The 13,931-nt window shown below is 29.6% G+C and overlaps 1 protein-coding gene across 1 annotated transcript in view; it reads right to left on the bottom strand.

The window, feature by feature from the left end:
• The window catches only part of LOC108747011 (semaphorin-1A-like), a 227,487-nt gene that overhangs the window by 53,323 nt on the left and 160,233 nt on the right, over positions 1 to 13,931 (bottom strand). Inside the window, exon 5 of the mRNA XM_018484219.1 lies at positions 9,176 to 9,346. Coding sequence (XP_018339721.1) covers positions 9,176 to 9,346 — 171 coding nt within the window. The remainder of the gene's footprint in view (positions 1 to 9,175; positions 9,347 to 13,931) is intronic.

The following is a 13,931-nucleotide window of genomic DNA, read 5'->3' as shown; positions in this document are numbered from 1 at the left end:
GGAGGTTAAATGTTACTGTTTTAAAACCCCAAAAGGGCGGGAAGATATATAAAATTTAAATTGTTATTTCGGTTGTATCAAATCTAAAGCTCAGAACTTTTTTGTACACCTAATATATTAACAATGACACTTTCATTTGCCAAATCAATTTGAAAAAAAGATCATCAAGATCTATTCGTAAATCAAGATAAAATTAAATAAAAAATAAAAAAGATATATGCAAATTTGAATTAATCTACGAAGCTTTCGGTGAATTTACAGAAACGTAGAGAGCAATGATTAAAAAGATAAAGAATTAATGTAGAAACATGGAATGAACAAAAAGTAAGATTAAATATTAAAATCGTAAACAATAAAATAATTCATTATTGTGTACATTCAATTATTTATTACAAATAATAAATTCGTATGTTTTTATATACATAAAGCTGCAAATAAAACATATTAATTAAACAGTTAAATAATGTCATTTGTTGACTACAATATATTAGCTAGAAGATATTTTGTAATTATGATAAAAGGCGAAAAAAAGAGATTATAAAACAGATTTCTTGTTTAAAATTTAATTCTAATTGTGAGATGAATATAATTATGGAGTAAAATTTGAAGAAAAATCATTATTTATTGCAGCTTTCTAATTGAGTACGTTATAATTAATTCTACATTCAATTTCAAAATTAATAATATGTGCGTGCGCGCGCGCGCGCGCGCGTGTGTGTGTGTGGGTGTGTGTATAGATCATAAAAAATCAAATAAAGGTAAAATTATTTATTCATGTTTCTGAGATGTGCTTCAGATAGAAAAGAAACTTTGTCTTTAATTATTAATTCATAATTAGTAATAAAAAATTATTAATATTTTCTGATAATCTCGGATAGATTTTCGGTTCAAAACTTAAGAGAGAATGAGAAATATCAAATAAGTGTATCTTAGTGTCTCCTATTTAGGAATCAACTTGTATAATCATTCAATTTTTTGCACGCAATTTATGTACGATACAAAAAAAAATTTTACGTGAACGGCAGCACAGAATTAAGCTAGAATAACGAAGCGTTTTTCTAAAAATATCGATTCGTCACACAGTATAAAATATATCCAATGTGTAGGAAGATAAAAATATTCTACCAAGTTAAATACGATAGTCTGTGTTTTCCACTGTTTGAACATTATTAAGTTTAGATATATCTGAAATTCAAATTTGAAGAAAGAAGATATTGATAGAAAAATACATTTATATAAAAAACTTTGAACATAAATGATAAAAATAATTATTTCTCTCGACGTAAGAAAAATATAGTTTTATTTTTTTAAATGAATAACGTGGAATTTAAACCTTATTTGCTTTTAAAAGAAAATCTTACATTAACTTCCCTTTTACATATCAAACATATTAAATAGTAAATAATAAATATATATTATTTTCAAATTTCATGTCTTTTTAAAAAATTCAGAACTATGTACCATGTCTTTATTTTTGCAAGTAACTATATAAATTATTTTGTTCTCGTATATTGATCAAATTTTACATTGCGTGCCATGCGCATATTTCGAAGAGTATCGAAGGGAAAAGAATTTAGATAGAGTAATATGAAAAAAGTATACGTAAAAAAATACAAAAAAAGAAAGATAAAGGGAGACAGAAAGAGACTAAACTGCCGTGTCTCGTCCGGAATGGCGTGGGACGAATGAATTCCGGTGGAACACAAAGACAAGCGGTAGCAAGAGCGTAGCGCGGGAAACGAAAGAAATTCTAAAGGACTGCCACGGAAATAGATGCTTTGGGAATAGAGTATTAAAGGCGTACCGAGAGAGTGCTTTAGTATAGGAGGACGAGAGAAGGAGGTGTGACCATGAAGGTTGAAAACGAGGCGGAAGGAGCGACTCGGGAAAGGAAGAAGATGGACCAAAAGAGACGATTCTTACATTCGGATGCCATATCAGACCGCGTGACTCGAATAGAAGTCACGGGTCAAATTTTCTCAACTGGACGTGAGAATTAGGCGGGAAACGACAATTGAGATCCGTTCTACTCACTACTCTATCACGAGATCTTCAGATTTCGTCACGAGACATCAGTTCGGTTATTTTTAGGATAGATTGACGCTTAAAGAATTTCGTATGACGTTCAAATTGGACACTTATGACGTTACGTGAGACAATCAGTTACATATTTTAACAAATTCAATCAATAGATAATACTTTATATATTTACAAGAAAACTTATCCAACACATTATATATCCAATATTATAACAAAAACTGTATAAAACTGTATTGAAATATTTTTCAAAACGTTATAAAAGTTTTATAATAATATTTATTCATTCACATAGTGGAGTACACTTCATTACACTTTATTCTTGCTGTTATATTTTATTGAATAAAATTTTCCTTATTCAGTTGTTTATGATTTCATAATAAAAAAGAATTATGGAGACATATATTTTTTATATCGTCAAATTTCTTTTTTAAACGTTCTTAAAATTAATGCTGTGGTGAATTTTATCGAGAAATCTCGACGAACTTTGAATTCATTTTTCATTACGTCACGATTTTGCTGTATAGTCTCATTGTCGTTCCATAATAGAATGCCATGAAATGAGGCGGCTAGAATTGGAAATTTATTCGATTACTGTGAGATATTAGCTTTGTTCGAATTCAGGTCGAAATCGTGGAACGTATATCCGTTGTGAGTAAAAATTGAGCTATCCATCGACTCCACAAAGTGCGTCGATTGGATATGCTTCGTGGCATAAAAGATTCATGTTACTGCGGATAGGTACACAAACTTGTTTTATAAAGATTAAAAAAAAACCATTACAATATTGTGCGCGAGAAGTTTGTTGCACCAGCAAATTTTTCATTAACACAACAATCTTTCCCTTAGGGATATACAAAGAACAGATTATCTCGCTGTAATTGCCAATTTATTATGATTACCCTACAAACTTTTGCTATTTTATTCAAATCTTCTTCAAAATTTATTTATTTTTATTCTCGTCATCTTTCACACATTATTCTTCTTTTCCAGTCGATTTTTTCCATCGATTGTAACATGATTTATTTGATATGTATCGATATTTGAATATTAAAATTACAATCCAAGCACGCGTGTTTGATTTAATCGAGTCGACATTTACCTATAACAATCAATTTATTTACAATCCACTTCGTGCTTCATTTCGTTATCTCGCCGAATAAAAAAAAATATATTTGCAATTAATCCACTATTTCTCCAAGTTTTGCTGTTACTCTCACTTATACATTGCGATAAATTGTTTCATCGACATTTATAAAAACGTTTTTCATTTTTGAGATTTAATTAACTTTAATTAATTTTTTTTTGATATTTATATAACTTTAATTGATATTTATTAATTTTAATTGATGTAATTAAATACAACCTAACATCGTTAACTGTAAACACTAAGAAAAAATTGTTTTTTCTATTGTTGTTACAATATTAACCCGATTGTGTTGATTAAAGCGAGTAGTGAGGTAATGGTTACCATAAAAAAATCAATTCTTGGTTAGTACCGCAAAAAAAATGATGTTACGGTCGTATTCTTATGTAGTGCTTAATCTTTCTTTCATAACCAGAGCGCGCTTTGTTCCTGGCTCAATTAGTAGTTCATAATGTTGCTTTTACTCCTCATAGTATTAAATATCTTCCAGAAGTATTACAAAACTGTTAAAGATGTCATGATATTTCCAAATCATATCGTATATTTTAGTATAATTTGGTTTGCGTGTAACTTTAAAACACACCCTCTGTTTCAAATATTCTATTATTAAATTATTATTAAGTTGTTGAATAAATAATTATTTTTTATCTCCGCAATGCCTATAAATACACGGTTTAAATCTTCCGAATATTTACAAAAAAACTTTTTTACAGTTATTTATTAATAAATTTTTAATGTAACAGATTGTTACGTTATATATTTACTCTTATATTCTCTATTTAATGTTACACAAAGAGTTCTCGATTAATTGTACCAATGAGTAATTAGAAAAATGTCAAAAGAATAAAAAATAATTTCGTCAGCGTAACAAATTTTTCGTTATTATTTTATATATATATTAGCATTATATTATTTTGTGTTAGAATTAAATCAACAACTACGTATTTTCACAAATAATATGTTCATACAACACAATCTGTTACTCGTTGAAAAAAGAAGAATGTATATAAAAATATGCGTCAAAGATGTAAAATATCTTTAGAAAATTTTATTCATGAGAAAAATACATTTCAAAATTAATATCAGTTGCATAAATTACGACCAAGTTACTAAAATTATAAATTTGCTTTTATAAGTTTGTCTCTATTAAAATATGAATGATCATACTGTATTTAAAAGATTAAAATAATTTTGATATTTTATGTAATTTACTGAGCAATTCAAATAATTTTCTCATTATTCCTAAATGTCAAAATCTTCGTGCTTATATTACCGTAATTGCTCTATTGGATGATTTATATACGTCATAAGATAAACTAAGATAAAAATTTGAAGTTGATAAAAATTTATCATAAACATACTGTAACTTAATCGGTAAAAATAAAGTAGGTTGAATATCAGTATTTGAACAACCAATCTTCGTAATCGCATAACATAATCTCAAATCTTCCATGTAATCTGTTGCAAGTTTAATAAACTACCAGCGATAAAATCGCATTTTTGAAGTTTTCGTAAAATATTTTTTACTCTAAAATAACGCGTATTTTATTCTATGCGAATAAATAGCAATTATTGATCAATAAATATAAAAGCTATGGTAGTTTATTCAAAAATTATTTTTACTAGATGTGAATCTTCAATAAATTGCAAAAAAATGGCCAAGTGAAAAATGCATCTATATGTCCGCGTAGCGAATAACAAAAAAGTAGAACAGTAAAATCCTCCATCTGTAAAGCGAGTTTTGTTGCGAGTATCACGCTATTTTTTCCACGTATCTTGCATCGTATTGATCGTTGCAATTGTAAACAGCGCGATCTTGCATCGTCACGTTCAATCAAATCGTGCGTTGAAATTTATTTTTGGCGAAATTTTCGGTTTCTTCTTTTTTTTTTTCCTCTCTCAAAAGTTCTCGTGACGTAAATCTTGCGTGTTTACTGAAAACTTCCGGCGAAAAGCAGACCTACTTTGCGTATGATTTATTCGCCATCGTGCACACGGTTGCAGCGGATGAGTTTTTAATGGCGCATAATACGGAAGTAAAAATTGCTGGCTTTCGTGGACGGGAATTAGACCTCGCGTGAGAGAAGTGAGAAGGCGGCGCATCAGTTTTCCATCACGGATCGAGGGGTATTATGTTGGAAAATAAATTCCCTTTCGCTCAGGAAGTAGAATGATAAGGTATCGTGATATCCTAAGGAGACGCTAGTTACTTTCACGAAGACTCGTCGATACGTCTTCCCGAGAACTTTAGAAGTTCCACTGGTTGATTACCCCGGAAGATCTCGGTAACATTCGAATCTCATACTACGTATGTCACTGCCATGTACACGATAGACTCGCTTTCGATACTAATCTTCGTATCCGTTACTCACATTTAACATGGATGTAAACATCTAATTCTAATTATCTGTTTATTTCCCTTGTAAAAAATTCGCACATTATTTTGATCTAAATAATCACAATTATGAAAAACGTAAAATATATAAATAGATCATTAAAGAAGAAATAATGATATTTAAACAAAGCAGCATTTTATAATTATTTTTCATGTTTTAATCATATTTGTACGTTATACGTAGCGATTTTATTTTCTAAAACCCAATATTAATAATAATCTTCACACATTTTTATATCTATGAATACAACGTTTATTCATGAATATTTTCATATAGAATATTTGTATCTTTTTGCATTTACGATCTTGTAACGGAATTTAGCAGTGAAATCTTTATCTCAGCATGTATAAAGTATGTATATATTATGAGTCTTCGAAGTTAATAATTTTTTAATAATTAGTACTTGAAAATTAAAATACTTTTATATATTCGTTTAATAGATATGCCATATAATTTGTCTGCTTTTCATTTATTTTATAATGTCATAATTCGCTCGCATAAAGCGAAAATTCAACCATAAATGAATGCATCCGAACAAAGATATATCCTCGTCGTCTTGATGCCAGTTACCGAGTCTCTCTGCACCTGCAGCAATCCCGTCATCTGTTTGAGATCGGAAGAAAGGAAGAGAAAGAGAGCAGGAGAGAAAGGGAAAGGAGAAAAGAAGGAAAAAGATATACGAGCAGATAAATCACGCCCTCGTGCCACTTTTCCTTTTTTTTTTTTCCTTTTGCAATATCCACCGCCCACCTTAGTCGTCGTTCCACCATGACGATGCGTTTCCACGACGTGCCATTATTAAGACGCAGGGCGCCGCGACGCGACGTCTTGCTGCGTTCGCTCTACATATATAAGCACCGCTTTCAGAGCGCCGCATCAAAAACTTATTCGATCGGTAATTTTAATTATATATCCAGTGAAAAGCACTCACCCGCAAAACTTGCTAATTATTTCCCTTTTTCGATTTCTCGTTTATACACCATGAATTAACTACGATCACTAACTGCCACGGGAAATCTTTGCTTTTCAAGTTGAATGAATCCGAACGAAACAAATCAAACTTTACAAATCAAAATTGTGATTTAAAAAACATTCTTACAATACTTTCACAGAAAGAAGTAATTTTATAAATCGCTTTTAACTCGCGTATTTGTGCGATGAAAATTGTTCAACAAGTTGTTGTTTCAACCAATATTAGAAATGTCTGACGCGTTCTTCAGAAGTTTGAGTATCTTCAATAAAAAAATAGTTAAGGAAAGAACACTGATATAATACGATATCAAGCCGATCATTTATGATTTACAAGAAATAAATCCAAGAAAAAACAAATGGAACAAACATGATACAAACGGAAAATTATCTAAATGATTCTAATAATTATTATTACTCCTACGATAATTTACATTACATTATTACGTAATTAATGAGAATTACGGATATGATAGTAAATGGGCAAAGACGGTTTGCATCGGAATAAAATATAATGAGAAGTCTATATATAACTTCAAATTCATCTAAGACAAAAAATAATTACTATTATTAATTTCAATATTCTAAAAATAAATTTTAGAGAGAGAGAGAGAGAGAGAGAGAGAGAGAGAGAGAGACATACAGCTTAGGACAAATTTTGTTGTCTAAAAGAGAAAATGCTAACGCACAGAAAAACTGTAAAACAATATCTTTGAAGAAAAAAAAAACACTTTTTATTTTAGAATATGGTTAGCGCATTTTCCAGATTTTATTGCAGATTGTTACGGAATATTAACACAAATTGTATATTTTGGTGGAAAGCAATTTCAAGCCATTAATGAATCAAAGACGCGCGAGATAAAATGGGTAACATTAGAATAAAAAGAAATTCTAGAAAGACTTCATAAATTACTGCCAGAGCGAATAATTGAGGTACTTGAGAACAAGAGAGAAAATTATTAAAGAATAGAGTTTCCGCATTTTTCCCTTTATACTTTTGGTAATTTTTCTACTTTATTATTTCTGTCCTTTCAATGTACAAATTCCTTTTATTTAAATGTATACACTTCGACTGTACAAAGTGTAATATATGTATATATGCGCTTTCCTTTTTTGCTTCAAATTTTACATCTCACTTGTGTGACATATTTAAAAAATATATTTAAAAAACTAGAAGCTGATATGTTATGATTAAAGAAGTACTAATTTTTATGATTAAAGAATTACTAATTTTTGAAATGTATTTTTGTTCACTTACACGCAGTAGCTATTCCGTTCTTCTTTTCTCCTTTTGTATATTATATTATAAACTTTGCGAAGTAGTAATCGTTATTATATTTAATTGTATACCTCACAATGTCTACCAAATTTAACTGATTGACAAAATAAAGTATCACGAAACATAACTATTAGTTATTGCCACGTTATGATATTTTGTAACTCAATATAAAGGTTCCGGGTCTGGCACGTATGCACAACGAAAGCGTTATGTAATTTGAAAGCCATGCGCCGGAATTGCATGAAACTTTCAGGAAATGTTAGCAATACCGTTACGGATATAACGATGCCATTGCGGTAACCCTGGGGCGTCTCATTCCCGTATATATTCTACAAACACGAAGGGTTAAATGTGGTTTACCAATTGCGCGGTTAAATTCCTGGATACGTTTTCGAATCTCTCTGAGAAAATTACCTGTCGAAGTCAATCGTTCGTTCTTCTACACATTAACAGATTCGTTCGCAATACCGCTTGATTTTATACGATACGTATACGCTTCATATTTTTCTCGATTCACTTGACAGGCGAAAGAGTGTCGACGTCGAAAAGTATACAGGGATCATTAATTGCATGTCAATATTTCATTTTAAATCTAGAGCATAAAACAAATTTTTTATATTGTACCATATAGATTATTTTATTCTTTAATTTGTGACAAACAATAGAAAATGTTCGAAGCGTCAATAAAAAGTAAATATTCTATATGATACAAAAATTATTCAATTATTTTTTATTAATAGTGTAATAAAAAAAGATTATGAATGTGAAATAGTATAAATCTTTTCTTAAAGCGACATTTTCAAATGACAAGTTCGAAAATTGACATACCTCTTTTATTTAATTATGTTTTAATTGAAATATCTCATTTATGTTTTAAGTTTGCATGCTTTTTGAGTACATTGTACTGTACATTGTATCTATTCATTTTTTTTCAGCACCCATCGAAATGTGAATAAAAACACAATATTTTGCTTAAAAAAAATATAATCTTTATACTTTCAAAAAAATTTATTTAAATTTATACCTTTAACAGCTTCAATAATTTTCTATTTTTCCAATAAAATCTTTTTTACTCGTGCTTTGATAAATCACTACTGCAATGCACTTGATTCTGATTAATGATGTAACAAAATTTATGTAATCAAAAGTTATTCAAAACGGCTATACTATTAACCATTATCGAACTTGAAAATTATTTTCTTTAAAATCAAAACTTGCAATTGTAAAGCAATATGTAAAGCATAGAGAGAATTACATTTTCGTCTTGAAACCTCTCTCAATTTATTCATTGAAGTTTCGACATGCAATTAAGAGTCAACCTGTGTGTTTTGAAACTTATGAGCTTACCTTGATCGTGAATTGTCTGCAGAGCGGTTTGTAGGCGTTTGTGCCGCAAACGAGAAAGCGATCAGGGCCTTGCCTGCCGAACACTCGCACGTAGTTCTGGCACTCGTCGTCGCTGCGGCCCTTCAAGTAACAAAGCTCGCGATGCGCCTCACTGCTGGACCATTGCAATCTCTGAAACAGGTAAGATCGAGCAAACATTACTACCTCAGGTCCCGGCTGACTTTACGTCACGTACACCGCAAAGTACGCAAGTTTGTATAACAAAAGCCGATTAGAGGTCAGCCAAAGATTAATACTCTTGCATGAAAATTAAGTCTTAACGGATCTCAATCCCCTTGCTTTCAATAAGAGAGAAGGAGACACCGATTCGGAGAATATCACCACTATCTTATACTTTCGCGCGAGGCAGAGACTCGTTTTAATAATTCCCCCGTATCGCATTAATTTTGCGAGTTACGCGCTTCGTTCGGCAGATTTAGAGCCGGATCTGCGAAAAATGTAAAGTCGTCTTAACGTTAAAGTCGACTTTAAGATATAATTTATATCGCGTGAGCTGTACGTGTTAGAGAATTAAATGTAATGCGACGTTAAATCTTTTTGAATTCTCGCAATCTCGGTGGAATAAATGAGTATCGTCGCGAATGGTTGAGTCTTAATCCGATGACAACATTCTCGTGATAATAACGATATACTTGGGAGACTCTTTGTCATCGATATACACATTACTATTCCGACTAAGAGAATAATACATTGTATTATTAGTCCTTACATTGATACAGAGACGAATAGTAATCCGTTTAACGGTAAAGCAGTTATATTCCTGAGATTCAATCTGCATTATTTCAATCATATATTCTCATCTTATATACGAATACGTTTTTAGATAGGATAAACGAATTTTACAAAAAAACCTATAAACACTTTATATAATAAACTATGATTATATTCGAAAAGATAAAGAGCTTGAGATAATTGGATTTTTGACTTTTACAGTTGAATTGTAAAACAAATGTAAGTAGGCATAAAATTTTATATATGCTCAGATAAAATTCAAATTTTAAAGAAAATAAGTACACAAACTCTTGAGATTAATTTAACGATTATATATGTTTCTAAATAGTAATATATGTATATCTATATAATACGATCTCGATATACATACTTTCCTCATATTTTATATTAATTTGTTAATTTAGTTTATTCTTGTGATTTTTAAAATTTTCCTCTTTATTAGTTAATAATTTTTCAAATATATATTATGCTTGTTTATTAGTAAAACATTTTTAAATATATTTAGATATTATGCTTTATTAAAAAGAACATTTTTGGAGCAGTCGTTCTATATTAACTTAATTAGTAACTCTTGCAGAAAATGTAGGAAAAGATTACTCCATTTGTATGATATTATCTAATTTGGTTTGTAATTTCTGCTCTGTAATTCTTGCTTATTTGTTCATATTATCCATCAAGGAAAATAACTTATTAACTTTTTTATATATTAATTCTAGCAGCTCTGTGTCAGATATCTTATTGTCAGTATTTGTTTTCAATGTTTCTATCATTGAGTAGATAGACCAGAGACTCTAAGACTTAGATATAAGCTTGTCCATTTTAATCAGTAGTTGATCCATCTTAAAATGTAATTCAACAACTTTCTTAGATATTAATTTTTAGCTCTTATTGTATGTCAAGTATCTTAGTACACTTGGTTGTTTTTAATGATTTCTGTCGTTGAATAGATGGCTCAGAAACTCTAGTAGACATAGGTTCATCTTCTTCTTCTTCAGACCCATAATAAACATTTGATGAAGGTTGTTTACCATCAACTTGTCTTTAATCAATTGATCTATCTTGACATGTAATTCAACAACTTTCTCATGTAGTACTTTTTGTAGCTCTTCTTGTGTGTTAGGTATCTCAGTATGCTCAGTTTTCAATCGTTTCTGTCGTTGAGAAGATAGACCAGGAATTCTAGACCTATTTTCTTCTTCAGACTTGTAAGAACCATCTGATGAGAGTTGTTCACTATCAGTCATGTCTTTAATCAGTTTATTTATAATACAATATAAATAGAATACCTAAGTCGAATACCTAACCTGTGATTTATATAGATGAATTACTTCCTGATAATGTGTGTATTATAATTAAATATACGTAGGGACTGAAAATCTTGGTACAGAATATAAACGATAACACAACTTTCAAAATGCTGATTTATATAATTATTGTACAATAGAATAATTAATAACTAATAAAATAAATTCATTACATGGATCTGAATAAATATATGGAATACTTTTAAAACAAATTATATTTTATTGTTGTGTTTCTTAATCAATATTATGTGTATAATATAGTTCTGTGCGATTTAGTTACGTCGAGCTATGAGTATCGATTCAGATACATTATGCAGACTTTTTTGTTCTAACAAAATAATACACTATTTACGGTTATGAGATATCTTTAACGAATCTCTAAGTTGTTACCAGGGCAACTGGTAACACCGTCAAACATAGGTAGCTAATGCGCGGGCTATTTAATTATAAAAGTTAATGGAACGTTTAACGTTTCATATAACTGAATTAAACCTGGAACACCAACTATCGGTATTCAGTGCTTTATTAAATACGTCAGAAAAAAATATATTCATTAATCATTTATTTTATTTGACAAATACAATAATTAATTTCAAGTACTATATACATATACAATCAATTTTAAGGAAAAATTCATCGACATCGTACAAATTCCAAGACAAATTGATTTAAAATTTAATTATTACTATTATGTATTACTATCGTAATGTGTATTATCGTGTAACTTTTTGCACGTAAAAAATTAATATGCATTAATAACAAAAAATGTATTTAGCCAACTTACTTAAAATTAAATAAAAATTATATGATAATTATCATTGTAATAAGACATAAACTTTCTTTGTCTCTTACAAACGCATAGAATGTTGACCAATAAAAGCAAGTAATTTTGATTTAACCAACTATAAACAATTACTATAATACAAATAATTATTAATTTTCTGTATGATAAAAATATTAAATTAACGTGCAAATTATTTTCGCGAAACCATTATGTGAAGAGCGCAGATTATTTAACAGAAAAAGAAAATATGACGGTAGATGTATTTCGGGAAAGAATAGAAAATAGAGCACTGAATTATTTCAAGGAAAGAATCAACGGGAAAAGCTAGGTTAAACACAATTCTAATTATATGATATTATATATTATTCAGTTTAAAAAATCAAATGTTACTTGCCATGACTCGGTCTCCTTGTTTAAACCGACCGTTTCATGGTCTCAAGCCAATGTTGAGAGACACGGAGTGTACGCGAAACAACAAGAAGGTGAGGATTGGCGAGAAGGTAAAATAGGTAGGGAAGGTAGGTTACGACAGGAGCTACAGCTGCATACTGCCGAGCAGAAATCCTTGAACAAGCTATATTCAGCTCCTTCGCCAGCGCTACGTTATATCTTTACGACGTCTCATGGCCGACCGGGAAATTCCAGTTTCCTCGATAATTTCGGCTGGTCACGCCTCAACGAAACGTGCACGTTTAAGCCGCGTATTCTCACAAAGAATTTCCTCTCGTCGATGCTTTTTTTTTTAGAAAGCGAACTTTCCGCTGACCTCTCTTTACTTTATCCCGATTGACAAGTTATATCAACGGAAATGCATTTTTCACATATAACCGGAATGTCTAAGAGGCATATTGCCAATAATGTTCGATGGATTTTTAATGTTCATGAGATTACTTTAAAAACATTCTAGTTTTTTAAATATTTCATTTCAAATATCTTTCCAATTATCGTGATGATTTAATTTTGTCATATTGTATATGATTTTTTTTCGCCAATGGATTGTGATAGATTTTATCGAATATAATGAATTAGATAGTAATTCGAAGCGATAGCTCGATCAGAAAATTGGATAACGAGGATACATTTAGCACGAGAGAAATCGAATTATGATCCGGGGAGGCAAATTATCTTCGAACGCTTGCCGTTCAAATGGATAAAATCCTAAATCTAATTTCGCTTAATCAATAAAATTTCTAGAATAACTAAATATTGTATTGTACATAAATAAAATAGGATAAATCATTTTCTCTTTTTATCATTTCTATATACATAATATTTCTAAAAGATCAAAAATATCAATATAAAACATGTACATTAAAGATAAATCAAAATATCTATTTTTGTAAATAAAAAATTATATAAAAAGTACAATAAAAAATATAATTCCTCATGAAAGAACTGTAGAACAAAATATTTTTATGTAAAATTATATTTAAAAAAAATAATTTTGGAATATTAATATTATAATATATTTATGATTTTTTGAAGCTTGAATAAATAAATGTTAACAAAATTATTTGTTATACATCAAATTTCAATATCAATAATCAATATGTAAACAAAAAAATATAAAACAATTCACAATAGAAAACAGTTGTTTTATGAAATTATTTTTGTTTCGTACTTTTACTTTAAATCTTTAAAAGCTTTTGCTTTGAATTTTTTTCTAAAATGGAATAGCTTTCAATTTTATTGACGTTTTAGGGTATAATCAACTGGAAAAATGTTAGTTTAAAAATGTGTGGAAGGAATACAATTTTTTGAATAGAAATGTTTCAGTAAACATACGTTTGAAATGATATTTCAAAAAATGGTTGCTAGAAAACGTTATACATATCGAGCTACTCTGTCGTGTGATTACACTTTATATCATAATCTC

The sequence above is a fragment of the Trachymyrmex septentrionalis genome, unplaced genomic scaffold (assembly GCF_001594115.1).
Source record: "Trachymyrmex septentrionalis isolate Tsep2-gDNA-1 unplaced genomic scaffold, Tsep1.0 scaffold107, whole genome shotgun sequence".
Classification (NCBI taxonomy): Eukaryota; Metazoa; Arthropoda; class Insecta; order Hymenoptera; family Formicidae; genus Trachymyrmex; species Trachymyrmex septentrionalis.
The sequence above is the reverse complement of the archived record's forward strand: the minus strand, read 5'-3'. Positions and strand labels throughout refer to the sequence as shown.